A 13,936-nucleotide genomic window follows, 5' to 3' on the forward strand; every position below is an offset into this window, starting at 1 on the left:
CGGCGACTGCGATAGATCCCTTCGATGGTGGGGAGGTCAGGAGGTCTGACATACAATGTTAAGCACTGCATTTCCTTGTATATGAAGTTAACTCTATTCTTTGCCGGCAGCAGTTTTGTTTACAGTTTGCTGTATGCAGAAAAAGAAGAAGCCAACAAACCCTGAAAATAATTTAAGTTACTGGAACGATGCAATCACTATGGATTACTTTAACAGACATGCCGTGGAACTCCCCAGGGAAATACAGTCCCTCGAAACATCTGAGGTAAGTCTTAAAGCCCTGTCCCACTGTACCAGTTTATTCAAAGAGTTCTCCCGAGTTTGCCCTGATTCGAACTCGGAGATTTACGGTAACGGCCGTTCGTCGGTACTCGGGGCTCTCATGGGCGTTTAGAGCCGCTAAGAGACGTCCCGAGCTCCGACGTACCCGTTACGTACATTCTACGTGCTTACCACGAGTTTGATTTTTTTTTTTAACTCGGGAGAGCTCTTGGAATGAACTCGCACCATGGGACAGGGCCATTAAACATAAAACGCAGCAAATTATGGCTTTTAATATGTGTAAGAAGGAACTGCAGATGCTGGTTTACACCGACGATAGACACAAAATGCTGGAGTAACTCAGCGGGTCAGGCAGCATCTGTGGAGAGAAGGAAGGGGTCACGGTTCGGGCCGAGACCCTTCTACGGCTTTTAAAAGACGTTTGGACAGAATGTGAGAAGGGAGGGATTTAAGAAGGACCACGGGGCAACTTTTTCAATCAGACGGATTGATAAAGGCAGCAGCGGGATTGGTTGAGTGATCAAAAATTACTAAGTGAGCAATCATAGAGTCATACAGAGATTCTCGATTCCCCAACTCTGGGCAAGAGACTCTGTGCATCTACCCGATCTATTCCTCTCACGAATTTGAACACCTCTATAAGATTTGCCCTCATCCTCCTGCGCTCCAAGGAATAGAGGCCCAGCCTACTCAACCTCTCCCTGTAGCTCAGGCCCTCGAGTCCTGGCAACCGAACTATCCTACCGCAACTAAAGAACTGAACCATCCTATCAAATTGTGAGTCTTTAACAGACACGCTCGAGCCAAACAAACTCGAGCCAAAGTGTGAGTCTTTGGCTCGAGAGTCTTCGGCTAGGAGGCTGAGGAGAGGAGACCACGCAATAGAGATAGTAGAGACCAAAGAAGGAGATGTCAGGCAAGCTGATTCAGTGTGATGCTTGCAGTATGTGGGAGGTCAAGGACACCGCTGGTGCCTCTGGCTGCTACAAATGCGAAAAATGCATCCAGGTGGAGCTCCTGAAGGGCCGTGTTGGGGAACTGGAGAAGCAAATGGATGACCTCCGGTTCGTACGAGAAACGGAGTCGTTCCTCGACAAGTCCTACAGTACAATTGTTACACCTAAGGTACTGGAAGAGAGAAGGTGGGAGACAGTGAGAAAGGGAGGGAAGCATGGAATGCCAACGTCCCCGGGTGATGTACCTCTTGTAAACAGGTTCATCCGCTTAGAAGCTGTTGGGACAGAAGACGTGAGCGGCGGACTGGCTTGCGATGCGAATAGGGCTGTTGAGCCAAAACCAAAAAGGCCTAAGGCAGGCAAGGCCATTGTAGTGGGAGACTCCATCGTGAGAGGTACGGACAGGGGTTTCTGCGGCAACAGACGGGATGCGAGGATGGTGTGCTGCCTTCCCGGTGCCAGGATCCAGGATGTCACGGACAGAGTGCAGAACATCCTCAAGGGCGAAGGTGAACATCCGGAAGTGGTAGTGCATGTCGGCACAAACGATGTCGGAAAAAAGGGGATGAATATTCTGCAGCGTGATTTTAGAGAGCTCGGAAAAATGTTGAAAAGCAGGACCTCCAGGGTTGTTATCTCCGGTTTGCTTCCAGTTCCCCGTGCTGGCGAGAGCAGGAACAGGGAGATACGGGACCTGAACGTGTGGCTGAGGAACTGGTGCACGGGTCAGGGGTTTAGATTCTTAGATCACTGGGATCTGTTTTGGGGTAAGGGGGAACTGTACAAAAGGGACGGATTGCATCTTAACAGGTGTGGGACCAGCATTCTGGCAGGCAGGTTTGCCACTGCTACACGGGTGGTTTTAAACTGAATAAGGGGGGTGGGGTGTCGAATGGGATAGTGGAGGATGGAGTTAAAGGGAAAGGGTTTCTTAAATGTGTGAGCGTAGAGACCGAGGGGTGTAAAATGAGGGTAGAAGAAAAATAGGTAGCAAGGTGAAAAGTAAAAGTGGCAGGCAGACAAAACCAGGGCAAAAATCAAAAAGGGCCACTTTTCAACATAATTGTATAAGGGGTAAGAGTGTTGTAAAAACAAGCCTGAAGGCTTTGTGTCTCAATGCAAGGAGCATTCGTAAGGTGGATGAGTTGAATGTGCAGATAGCTATTAATGACTATGATATAGTTGGGATCACGGAGACATGGCTCCAGGGTGACCAAGGCTGGGAGCTGAACATCCAGGGATATTCAATATTCAGGAGGGATATAATAATAATAATAATAATCTTATTTATATAGCACATTTTCAGTCAACTTGCATTGACCCCAAAGTGCTTCACATAATTACATTACATTTACACACAGGCAAAGGTGGGTGAAGTGTCTTGCCCCAAGGACACAACGACAGTATGCACTCCAAGCGGGATTCGAACCAGCTACCTTCCAGTCGCCAGCCGAACACTTAGCCCATTGTGCCATCTGTCGTCCCACTGCCATCTGACAGAAAGGAAAAGGAGGTGGGGTAGCGTTACTGATTAGAGAGGGGATTAATGCAATGGAAAGGAAGGACATTAGTTTGGAGGATGTGGAATCGGTATGGGTAGAGCTGCGAAACACTAAGAAAACGCTGGTGGGTGTTGTGTACAGGCCACTTAACAGTAGTAGTGAAGTTGGAGATGGTATCAAACAGGAAATTAGAAATGCGTGCGACAAAGGCAAAACAGTTATAATGGGTGACTTCAATCTACATATAGATTGGGTGAATCAAATTGGCAGGGGTGCTGAGGAAGAGGATTTCTTGGAATGTATGCGGGATAGTTATCTAAATCAACATATAGAGGAACCAACGAGAGAGCAGGCTATTTTAGACTGGGTATTGAGTAATGAGGAAGGGTTAGTTAGCAATCTTGTTGTACGTGCCCCCTTGGGCAAGAGTGACCATAATATGGTTGAGTTCTTCATTAGGATGGAGAGTGACATTGTTAATTCAGAAACAATGGTTCTGAACTTAAAGAAAGGTAACTTTGAGGGTATGAGACGTGAATTGTCCAAGATTGACTGGCAATTAATTCTAAAAGGGTTGACGGTGAATATGCAATGGAAGACATTTAAAGACTGCATGGATGAACTACAAAAATTGTTTATCCCAGTTTGGCAAAAGAATAAATCAGGGAAGTTAGTACATCCATGGATAACAAGGGAAATCAGGGATAGTATCAAAGCGAAGGATGGTGCGTACAAATTAGCCAGAAAAAGCAGCATACCGGAGGACTGGGAGAAATTCAAAGACCAGCAGAGGAGGACAAAGGGCTTAATTAGGAAAGGAAAAATAGATTATGAAAGAAAACTGGCAGGGAACATAAAAACTGACTGCAAAGTTTTTATAGATATGTGAAAAGAAAGAGATTAGTTAAAACAAATGTAGGTCCCTTGCAGTCAGAAACAGGTGAGTTGATCATGGGGAACAAGGATATGGCGGACCAATTGAATAACTACTTTGGTTCCGTCTTCACTAAGGAAGACATATATAATTTGCCGGAAATAGCAGGGGACCGCGGGTCAAAGGAGTTGGAGGAATTGAGTGAAATCCAGGTTAGCCGGGAAGTGGTGTTGGGTAAATTGAATGGATTAAAGGCCGATAAATCCCCAGAGCCAGATAGGCTGCATCCCAGAGTACTTAAGGAAGTAGCTCCAGAAATAGTGGATGCATTAGTAATAATCTTTCAAAACTCTTTAGATTCTGGAGTAGTTCCTGAAGATTGGCGGGTAGCAAACGTAACCCCACTTTTTAAGAAGCGAGGGAGAGAGAAAAAATGGGGAATTACAGACCAGTTAGTCTAACATCGGTAGTGGGGAAACTGCTAGAGTCAGTTATTAAAGATGGGATAGCAGCACATTTGGAAAGTGGTGAAATCATTGGACAAAGTCAGCATGGATTTACGAAAGGTAAATCATGTCTGACGAATCTTATAGAATTTTTCGAGGATGTAACTAGTAGCGTGGATAGGGGAGAACCAGTGGATGTGGTGTATCTGGACTTCCAGAAGGCTTTCGACAAGGCCCCACATAAGAGATTAGTATACAAACTTAAAGCACAAGGCATTGGGTGTTCAGTATTGATGTGGATAGAGAACTGGCTGGCAAACAGGAAGCAAAGAGTAGGAGTAAACGGGTCCTTTTCACAATGGCAGGCAGTGACTAGTGGGGTACCCCAAGGCTCAGTACTGGGACCCCAGCTATTTACAATATATATTAATGATCTGGATGAGGGAATTGAAGGCAATATCTCAAAGTTTGCGGATGACACTAAGCTGGGGGGCAGTGTTAGCTGTGAGGAGGATGCTAGGAGACTGCAAGGTGACTTGGGTAGGCTGGGTGAGTGGGCAAATGTTTGGCAGATGCAGTATAATGTGGATAAATGTGAGGTTATCCATTTTGGTGGCAAAAACGGGAAAGCAGACTATTATGTAAATGGTGGCCGATTGGGAAAGGGGGAGATGCAGCGAGACCTGGGTGTCGTGGTACACCAGTCATTGAAGGTAGGCATGCAGGTGCAGCAGGCAGTAAAGAAAGCGAATGGTATGTTAGCTTTCATTGCAAAAGGATTTGAGTATAGGAGCAGGGAGGTTCTACTGCAGTTGTACAGGGTCTTGGTGAGACCACACCTGGAGTATTGCGTACAGTTTTGGTCTCCAAATCTGAGGAAGGACATTATTGCCATAGAGGGAGTGCAGAGCAGAGGCGGTTCACCAGACTGATTCCTGGGATGTCAGGACTGTCTTATGAAGAAAGACTGGATAGACTTGGTTTATACTCTCTAGAATTTAGAAGATTGAGAGGGGATCTTATAGAAACTTACAAAATTCTTAAGGGGTTGGACAGGCTAGATGCAGGAAGATTGTTCCCGATGTTGGGGAAGTCCAGTACAAGGGGTCACAGCTTAAGGATAAGGGGGAAATCCTTTAAAACCGAGATGAGAAGAACTTTTTTCACACACAGAGTGGTGAATCTCTGGAACTCGCTGCCACAGAGGGTAGTTGAGGCCAGTTCATTGGCTATATTTAAGAGGGAGTTAGATGTGGCCCTTGTGGCTAAGGGGATCAGGGGGTATGGAGAGAAGGCAGGTACGGGATACTGAGTTGGATGATCAGCCATGATCATATTGAATGGCGGTGCAGGCTCGAATGGCCGAATGGCCTACTCCTGCACCTAATTTCTATGTTTCTATGTTTCTATCAACAACTAGAGAGCAGTCCTGAACTACTGGCTACAGATTACTATCTAAATGGCGTCAAGTTGGGAAAAGGGGAAGTACAACGGTATCTGGGGGCCCTTGTACATCAGTCTATGAAAGTAAGCATGCAGGTACAGCAGGCAGTGAAGAAAGTGAATGGCAGGTTGGCCTTTATAACAAGAGGAATCGAATATAGGAGCAAATAGGTCATTCTGCAGTTGTACAGAGCCCTAGTGAGACACAGCTGGAGTATTGTGTGCAGTTTTGGTCCCCTAATTTGAGGATGGACATTCTTGCTAATGAGGGAGTGCAGCGTAGTTTGAAAAGGTTAATTCCCGGGATGGCGGGACTGTCATATGCTGAGTAATAGAGCAGCTGGGCTTGTACACTCTGGAGTTTAGAAGGATGAGAGGGCATCTCATTTAAACATATAAGAGATTGTTAAGGGCTTGGACATGCTAGAGGCTGGAAACATGTTCCCGATGTTGGGGGAGTCCAGAACCAGGGGCCACAGTTTAAGAATAAGGAGTAAGCCATTTAGAACGGAGACGAGGAAACACTTCTAAACACAGGGAGTGGTGAGTCTGTGGAATTCTCTGCCTCAGAGGGCGGTGGAGGCAGGTTCTCTGGATGCTTTCAAGAGAGAGCTAGATAGGGCTCTTAAAAATAGCGGTCAGGGGATATGGGGAGAAGGCAGGAACGGGGTACTGATTGGGGATGATCAGCCACGATCACATTGAATGGCGGTGCTGGCTCGACGGGCCACATGGACTACTCCTGCACCTATTGTCTATTGTCTATCTAATTGGGGAGCCTCAGACCATATTTGATTGGACTTTCCTGGCTTTGCCTTGCACTAAACGTAATTCCCTTATCATGTACTGTATCCATACACTGTAGACGGCTTGACTGTAATCATGTGTTGTCTTTCCGCTGGCTGGTTAGCACGCAACAAAAGCTTTTCACTGTAGGTCCTGTTCCACTTGCTGATATTTTGCGCCGACTGCCGGCATCATTGACTGACGTATCAGGTCACCGAAAAATACGCGGCGTGATGACGTATGGACGTGATGATGTATTGACGCGCGATGTGTTTTTCAAGTGTCGCAACATTTTTTTGTCGCTGCTGGATTTTGAAATGTTCTAAATCTTTTCGCGATACTGATATGACGCCGGCAGTCGCCGGAAAAAATCGCCAAGTGGGACCGGCCCTTTACACTGAGCCCCAGTCTGATGAAGGGCCTTGACCCAAAACATCACCTACTCCTGTTCTCCAGAGATGCTGCCTTGAGACTCGCTGAGTTACTCCGGCACTCTGTGTGTCTCTATCCACAGTGTACACATACAGGATAAAGGGAATAATGTTTCGTGCAAGTTAAAGTCCAGTAAAGTCCAATTAAAGTTAGTCCGAAGGTCTCCAATGAGGTAGATAGCAGCTCAAGACCGCTTTCCAGCTGGTGATAGGATGGTTCAGTTGCCTGCTAACGGCTGGGAAGAAACTGTCCCTGAATGTGGAGGTGTGCGGTTTCATACTTCTATACCTCTTGCCTGATGGGAGAGGGGAGAAGAGGGAGTGGCCCGGGGAGAGATGGCGTTACTTAAACATTCGGCGCACGTTCAGGGCGGTCACGGTGGCGCAGCGGTCTAGTTGCTGCCTTACAGCGAATCCGTGTTCGATCCCGACTACGGGCGCTGTCTGCACGGAGTTTGCGCGTTCTCCCCGTGACCTGCGTGGGTTTTCTCCAAGATCTTCGGTTTCCTCCCACACTCCAAAGACGTGCAGGTTTGTAGGTGAATCGGCTTGATATAAGTGTATATTGTCCCTAGTGGGTGGAGGATGGTGTTAGTGTGCGGGGATCGATGGTTGGCACGGCCCCGGAGGGCCGAAGGGCCTGTTTCAGCGCTGCATCTCGAAACTCGAAACATTGTGCGGGGACTTGAGACTGGTCCTCGTTTGTGCTGCTGGCCTTGCCGAGGCAGCCATTATATGTGTAGATGGAGTCGATAGAAGGAAGGTTGGAGAAGGGGGAAGTGTCCAGGGCTGAGACTCGCCCTTGGTCTTTATAATTCTATGAATATTTCTATTGTGAAATAAGAGTGATCGGGCTGTGATTTTTTTTTTTTTTTACAGGACTGCCTGTCAGAGCCACAATCGCCGCCGAACGGCGACTATGTGGACACCGGGATGGTCCTGGTTAATCCGTTCTGCCAAGAAACGCTCGGCGCCCAGAAGTCGTAGAAGTTCTGAGTGGTGGCCACAGGAAGGCAGGGTCCCGCTGAGCTTTCTGTAACTGCTCCAAGGTATTTATCACACCTGGCCAACTCACTCCACCAACAGCCTGCAGCTCCAAAACCTCACAGATCTCTTTTTATATATGTGTAAAGAAGACTTTGCAAAACAGTGCTTTATAAAATTAAAGTATTTCTAAGCAGAAAACTATTTCATTATTTGAAGTTTTTTTTGTGTGTGTGTGTGTGTGTGTGTGTGTGTGTGTGTGTGTGTGTGTGTGTGTGTGTGTGTGTGTGTGTGTGTGTGTGTGTGTGTGTGTGTGTGTGTGTGTGTGTGTGTGTGTGTGTGTGTGTGTGTGTGTGTGTGTGTGTGTTGTGTGTGTGTGTGTGTGTGTGTGTGTGTGTGTGTGTGTGTGTGTGTGTATACACAATACATTCAATGTGAACATGATTTTATTCCTTACAAGGGACATAGAACAGTACATAGACATAGTTCATGTTCATACGTTATAGGAGCAGAATGAGGCTATTTGGCCCATCAAGTCTACTCCGCTATTCAATCATGGTTGATCTATCTTTCCCTCCTAACCCCATTCTCCTGCCATCTACCCATAGCCCCCGACACCTGTACTGATCAAGAACCTTTTTATTTCTGCCTTAAAAATATTTATTGACTTGGCCTCCACAGCCTTATGTGGCAATGAGTCCCACAGATTCACCATAGAACGTTACAGCACAGGAACAGGCCCTTCAGCCCACAATGTCTGTGCCGAACATAGTCTTTCCTTTCTTTAGTCTAAGGCCCCCCTTGGTCATGGCTGACCATGGGTGTCTCCAGGGTTGGAGGACATCTGTACGTGACTTTGTTTAACGTGGGGAGACTGGTGCACAGACAGCCACCCCACGGTCCTTGACAGATCTGGGTCAGGATCCAGTGGCATGGAGTCCAAGACGACCGGAGACCCTTTTCTGCTGCAGCCGCCGTCCGCCGTCCGCCTTCCCAGCCGTTGTGACGCTCCACTAAGGTTCAAGTTCAAGTCAGTTCAAGTTCAAGTGAGTTTATTGTCATGTGTCCCTATAAGACAATGAAATTCTTGCTTTGCTTCAGCACAACAGAACATAGTAGGCATGACTACAAAACAGATCAGTGTGTCCATACACACATACACACAAATATATACACACATGAATAAATAAACTGATAAAGTGCAAATAACAGATAATGTGCTATTAATGTTCAGAGTTTTGTCCGAGCCAAGTTTAATAGCCTGATGGCTGTGGGGAAGTAGCTATTCCTGAACCTGGTCATTGCAGTCTTCAGGCTCCTGTACCTTCTACCTGAAGGTAGCAGGGAGATGAGTGTGTGGCCTGGATGGTGTGGGTCCTTGATGATACTGCCAGCCTTTTTGAGGCAGCGACTGCGATAAATCCCCTCGATGGAAGGAAGGTCAGAGCCGATGATGGACTGGGCAGTGTTTACTACTTTTTGTAGTCTTTTCCTCTCCAGGGCGCTCAAGTTGCTGAACCAAGCCACGATGCAACCGGTCAGCATGCTCTCCACTGTGCACCTGTAGAAGTTAGAGAGAGTCCTCCTTGATAAACCGACTCTCCGTAGTCTTCTCAGGAAGTAGAGGCGCTGATGTGCTTTCTTAATAATTGCATTAGTGTTCTCGAACCAGGAAGGATCTTCAGAGATGTGCACGCCCAGGAATTTGAAGCTCTTGACCCTTTCAACCATCAACCAGTTGATATAAACGGGACTGTGGGTCCCCATCCTACTCCTTCCGAAGTCCACAATCCTGTTCCTTGGTTTTGCTGGAGTTGAGGGACAGGTTATTGTACTGGCACCATATGGACAGTTACTAGATCTCTCTTGTGTATTCTGACTCATCCCCATCAGTGATACGCCCCGTTCCACCGTTGAGGTCTTGGTTGGATTGGCTCTTTGTCAGAGACCTTCCTCCTCGTCCTTACCGCCATGGGTGGCCCTACCAGGAGCACAGCTCCAGACGGCATCGCTCTCAGGATCTCGGGTCCACACAAGCTTCTCCACCACGACAAGGTGACAATCCACAGAGATGAACATAATACCAAGTTAAACTAATCTCATCTGCCTGAACGTGATCCATTCCCTCTATTCCCTGCACTTCCATGCGCCTCTTAAACGCCACTATCGTATCTGCCTCCACCACCACTCCTGGAAGGGTGTTCCAGGCCCCCACCACTCTGTCCATGGATAGGACAGGTTTAGAGGGATATGGGGCAAACACAGGTAGGTGGGACTAGTGGTGATGGGTGTGGGCAAGTTAGGCCAGAAGGCCTGTTTCCACGCTGTATGACTCCGGTGAGAATGTGTGATCAATGGTCAGCACAGACTCAGCGAACTTGATGATGGAGTTCGCACTATGACCGGCTACGCAGATATGAGTATAAAGTGAGTACAGCAGGGGGCTGAGCACGCAGCCTTGAGGTGCTCCCGTGCTGATTGTTATCGAGTCTGACACATTTCCACCAATACGAACAGACTGTGGTTGTGGATGAGGAAGTCGAGGATCCAATTGCAGAGGGATGGGCAGAGGCCGAGTTCTGCGAGTTTGGTAAACAGCTTGGAGGGGATTATATTAAATGCTGAGCTGTAATCAATGAATAACAACCTGACATATGAGTTTTTGTTGTCCAAGTGGTCCAGAGCGGAGTGGAGGGCCAGCGAGATCGCATCCACCGTTGATCTGTTGTGGCGGTAAGCGAACTGCAATGGGTTCAGGTTTCTGTTGAGGTAGGAGTTGATTTGCGCCATGATCAGCCTCTCAAAGCACTTCATCACCACCAGCGTTAGTGCCGCTGGTCGATAGTCATTGAGGCACGTTACCTTGCTCTTCTTGGGCACCGGTATAATTGATGCCCTTTTGAAGCAGGTGGGGACCTCAGACCTCAGAAGTGAGAGGTTGAAAATGGCCGTAGAAACTCAGCCAGTTGGTCTGCACACTGGACTGAAATACCATCCCAGCGAATGGGGGATCGGGAGGGCACATTGGTGTTCTCCCTATCAAAGTGTGCGTAAAATGCATTGAGCTCGTCAGGGAGTGATGTTTCGCCGACATTCGAGCTGCCTCCTGATTTTGCCTTGTAGGAGGTGATTGCATTCAGGCCCCGCCACAGCTGCCAAACATCTGTCTCATCCACCAGATTGGAGCAGAAGTCCCTTTTGGCCTTTTTGATGGCCTTACCAAGGTCGTATCTGGACATCTTGTAGACCACTGCATCATCAGACATGAATGCCCGGTGTCTGGTCTTCAGAAGAGTGCGGATCTCAAAGGTCAGCCATCGTCCTCCGCCTGTTCCACCGTTGAGGTCTTGGTTGGATTGGCTCTTTGTCAGAGACCTCCCCCTCGTCCTAACCGCCACGGGTGGCCCTACCAGGAGCACAGCTCCAGACGGCATCGCTCTCAGGATCTCGGGTCCACACAAGCTTCTCCACCACGACAAGGTGACAATCCACAGAGATGAACATAATACCAAGTTAAACTAATCTCATCTGCCTGAACGTGATCCATTCCCTCTATTCCCTGCACTTCCATGCGCCTCTTAAACGCCACTATCGTATCTGCCTCCACCACCACTCCTGGAAGGGTGTTCCAGGCCCCCACCACTCTGTCCATGGATAGGACAGGTTTAGAGGGATATGGGGCAAACACAGGTAGGTGGGACTAGTGGTGATGGGTGTGGGCAAGTTAGGCCAGAAGGCCTGTTTCCACGCTGTATGACTCCGGTGAGAATGTGTGATCAATGGTCAGCACAGACTCAGTGGGCCGAAGGGCCTGTTTCCACGCTGTACGACCCACCAAGTACTCGCCGACCAGCGATCACCCCGTAAAGTAACACTATCCTATACACTCGGGACAATTTACAATTTTACCGAAGCCAATTAACCTTCAAATCTGTACGTCTTTGGCGTGTGGGAGGAAACCGAAGCACCTGGAGAAAACCCACGCGGTCACAGGGAGAAGATGCAAACTCCGCACAGACAGCACCCGTGGTCGGGTTCGATCCCAGTTCTGCCATTCAGTCACGGCTGATCTCGATTGTAATCACGTTTTGTCTTTCCGCTGACTGGTTGGCAAGCAACAAAAGCTTTCCATGATATCTTGGTACACGTGACAATAAACTATCCTGACTCATATCTGGTGCTGTGTGCGCTTTAATGCCCCTGTCCCACTTAGGAAACCTGAACGGAAATCTCTGGAAACTTTGCTCCCCCACCCAAGGTTTCCTTACGGTTCCCGGAGGTTGCAGGTGGTTGCCGGAGGTTGCAGGTAGTGGAAGCAGGTAGGGAGACTGACAAAAACCTCCAGGAGCCGCACGGAAACCTTGGCTGGGGCGCAAAGTCTCCAGAGGTTTCCATTCAGGTTTCCTAAGTGGGACAAGGGCATTAAGGCAGCAACTCTATCGCTGCGCCACCGTGCCGTCGGGTACTTGTGACAATTAAGTGCCATTGAACCAGAAGACATTGGAGTAGAATAAGGCCATTTGGCCCACCGTGTTTGTTCTGCCATTCAGTCACGGCTGATCTCGATTGTAATTACCTTTTGTCTTTCCGCTGACTGGTTGGCAAGCAACAAAAGCTTTTCATTATATCTCGGTACACGGGACAATAAGCTATACTGACTCATATCTAACAAGCTCTCATTCTCCTGGGTGACCTTGAGGGTCATCCAGTTGTTGATCCAGTTCCCTAACACGGTCTTTAACTCCATTCAAAGCGTCACCCTTAGGACATCATTCCCCTGAATGCAGCAAGGAAAAGTCCGATCAAACATAGTCCAAGGGTCACCAGTGGGGTAGATAGTTCAGGACCCCCCCCCCCCCCCCATTCTTCTAAACTCCAGCGAGTACAGTCCCAGTGCCGTATAGAAGCTGGGATGTAATGTTAAAATTGTACAAGGCATTGGTGAGACCAAATCTGGAGTATGGTGTACAATTTTGGTCGCCCAATTATAGGAAGGATGTCAACAAATTAGAGAGAGTACAGAGGAGATTTACTAGAATGTTGCCTGGGTTTCAGCAATTAAGTTACAGAGAAAGGTTGAATAAGTTAGGTCTTTATTCTCTGGAGCGCAGAAGGTTAAGGGGGGACTTGATAGAGGTCTTTAAAATGATGAGAGGGATAGACAGAGTTGATGTGGACAAGCTTTTCCCTTTGAGAATAGGGAAGATTCAAACAAGAGGACATGACTTCAGAATTAAGGGACAGAAGTTTAGGGGTAATATGAGGGGGAACTTCTTTACGCAGAGAGTGGTGGCGGTGTGGAATGAGCTCCCAGTGGAAGTGGTGGAGGCAGGTTCATTGGTATCATTTAAAAATAAATTGGATAGGCATATGGATGAGAAGGGAATGGAGGGTTATGGTACGAGTGCAGGCAGGTGGGACTAAGGGGAAAAAAATTTGTTCGGCATGGACTTGTAGGGCCGAGATGGCCTGTTTCCGTGCTGTAATTGTTATATGGTTATATGGTTATGGGGAGAAGGCAGGTGAATGGGATTGAGAGGGAAAAAATAGATCAGCCATGATTGAATGGCGGAGTGGAACTGATGGGCCGAATGGCCTAATCCTGCTCCTATAACTCATAAACACACTGCTCAAGAACCTGTCAATCTTCACGTCAATACCCAATGACGGCCTCCAAAGCCATCTGTGGCAATGAATTCCGCATATTCACCACCCTCTGACTAAAGACAGATGATCCCTCGTGTATCCAGTTCCACTTCACTTATTCGGTCCAGTCAGGAACTGCAGCTGGACACTCTAGTTCAGTTTAGCTTAGTTTATTGTCAAGTGTACCGAGGTACAGCGAAAAGCTTTTGTTGCGTGCTAACCAGTCAGCGGGACCACTATACATGATTACAATCGCGTCATTCACCATCCTCTGATTAAAGAGAGATGATCCTTCGTGTGTCCGGTTCCACTTCACGTATGAGCGTTTATAGATAAATGGAATAACATTTAGTGCAAGGAAAAGTCCGATCAAACATAGTCCGAGGGTCACCAGTGAGGTAGATAGTTCAGCACTGCTCTCTGGTTGTGGTAGGATGGTTCAGTGGATTGATAACAGCTGGGAAGAAACTGTCCGTGAATCTGGAGGTGTGCGTTTTCACACTTCTGTACCTTTTGCCTGATGGGAGAGGGGGGGAAGAGGGAGTGGCCGGGGGTGAGACTGGTCCTTGATTATGCTGCTGGCCTC

At 47.8% G+C, this 13,936-nt stretch overlaps 1 protein-coding gene across 2 annotated transcripts in view; it reads left to right on the forward strand.

The window, feature by feature from the left end:
• tmem108 (transmembrane protein 108) overlaps positions 1-7,921 on the forward strand; it is a 40,808-nt gene extending 32,887 nt beyond the window's left edge. Inside the window, exons 4-5 of one of the 2 annotated variants that reach the window (XM_055653516.1) lie at positions 111-265; positions 7,600-7,921. In XM_055653516.1, the coding sequence (XP_055509491.1) occupies positions 111-265; positions 7,600-7,707 (263 nt within the window). In that variant the 3' untranslated portion in view covers positions 7,708-7,921. The remainder of the gene's footprint in view (positions 1-110; positions 266-7,599) is intronic. The other variant, XM_055653524.1, reaches the window with a different exon arrangement.
• Positions 7,922-13,936: the final 6,015 nt, after the last annotated feature.

The sequence above is a fragment of the Leucoraja erinacea genome, chromosome 2, assembly GCF_028641065.1.
Source record: "Leucoraja erinacea ecotype New England chromosome 2, Leri_hhj_1, whole genome shotgun sequence".
In the NCBI taxonomy this organism is placed as follows: domain Eukaryota; kingdom Metazoa; phylum Chordata; class Chondrichthyes; order Rajiformes; family Rajidae; genus Leucoraja; species Leucoraja erinaceus.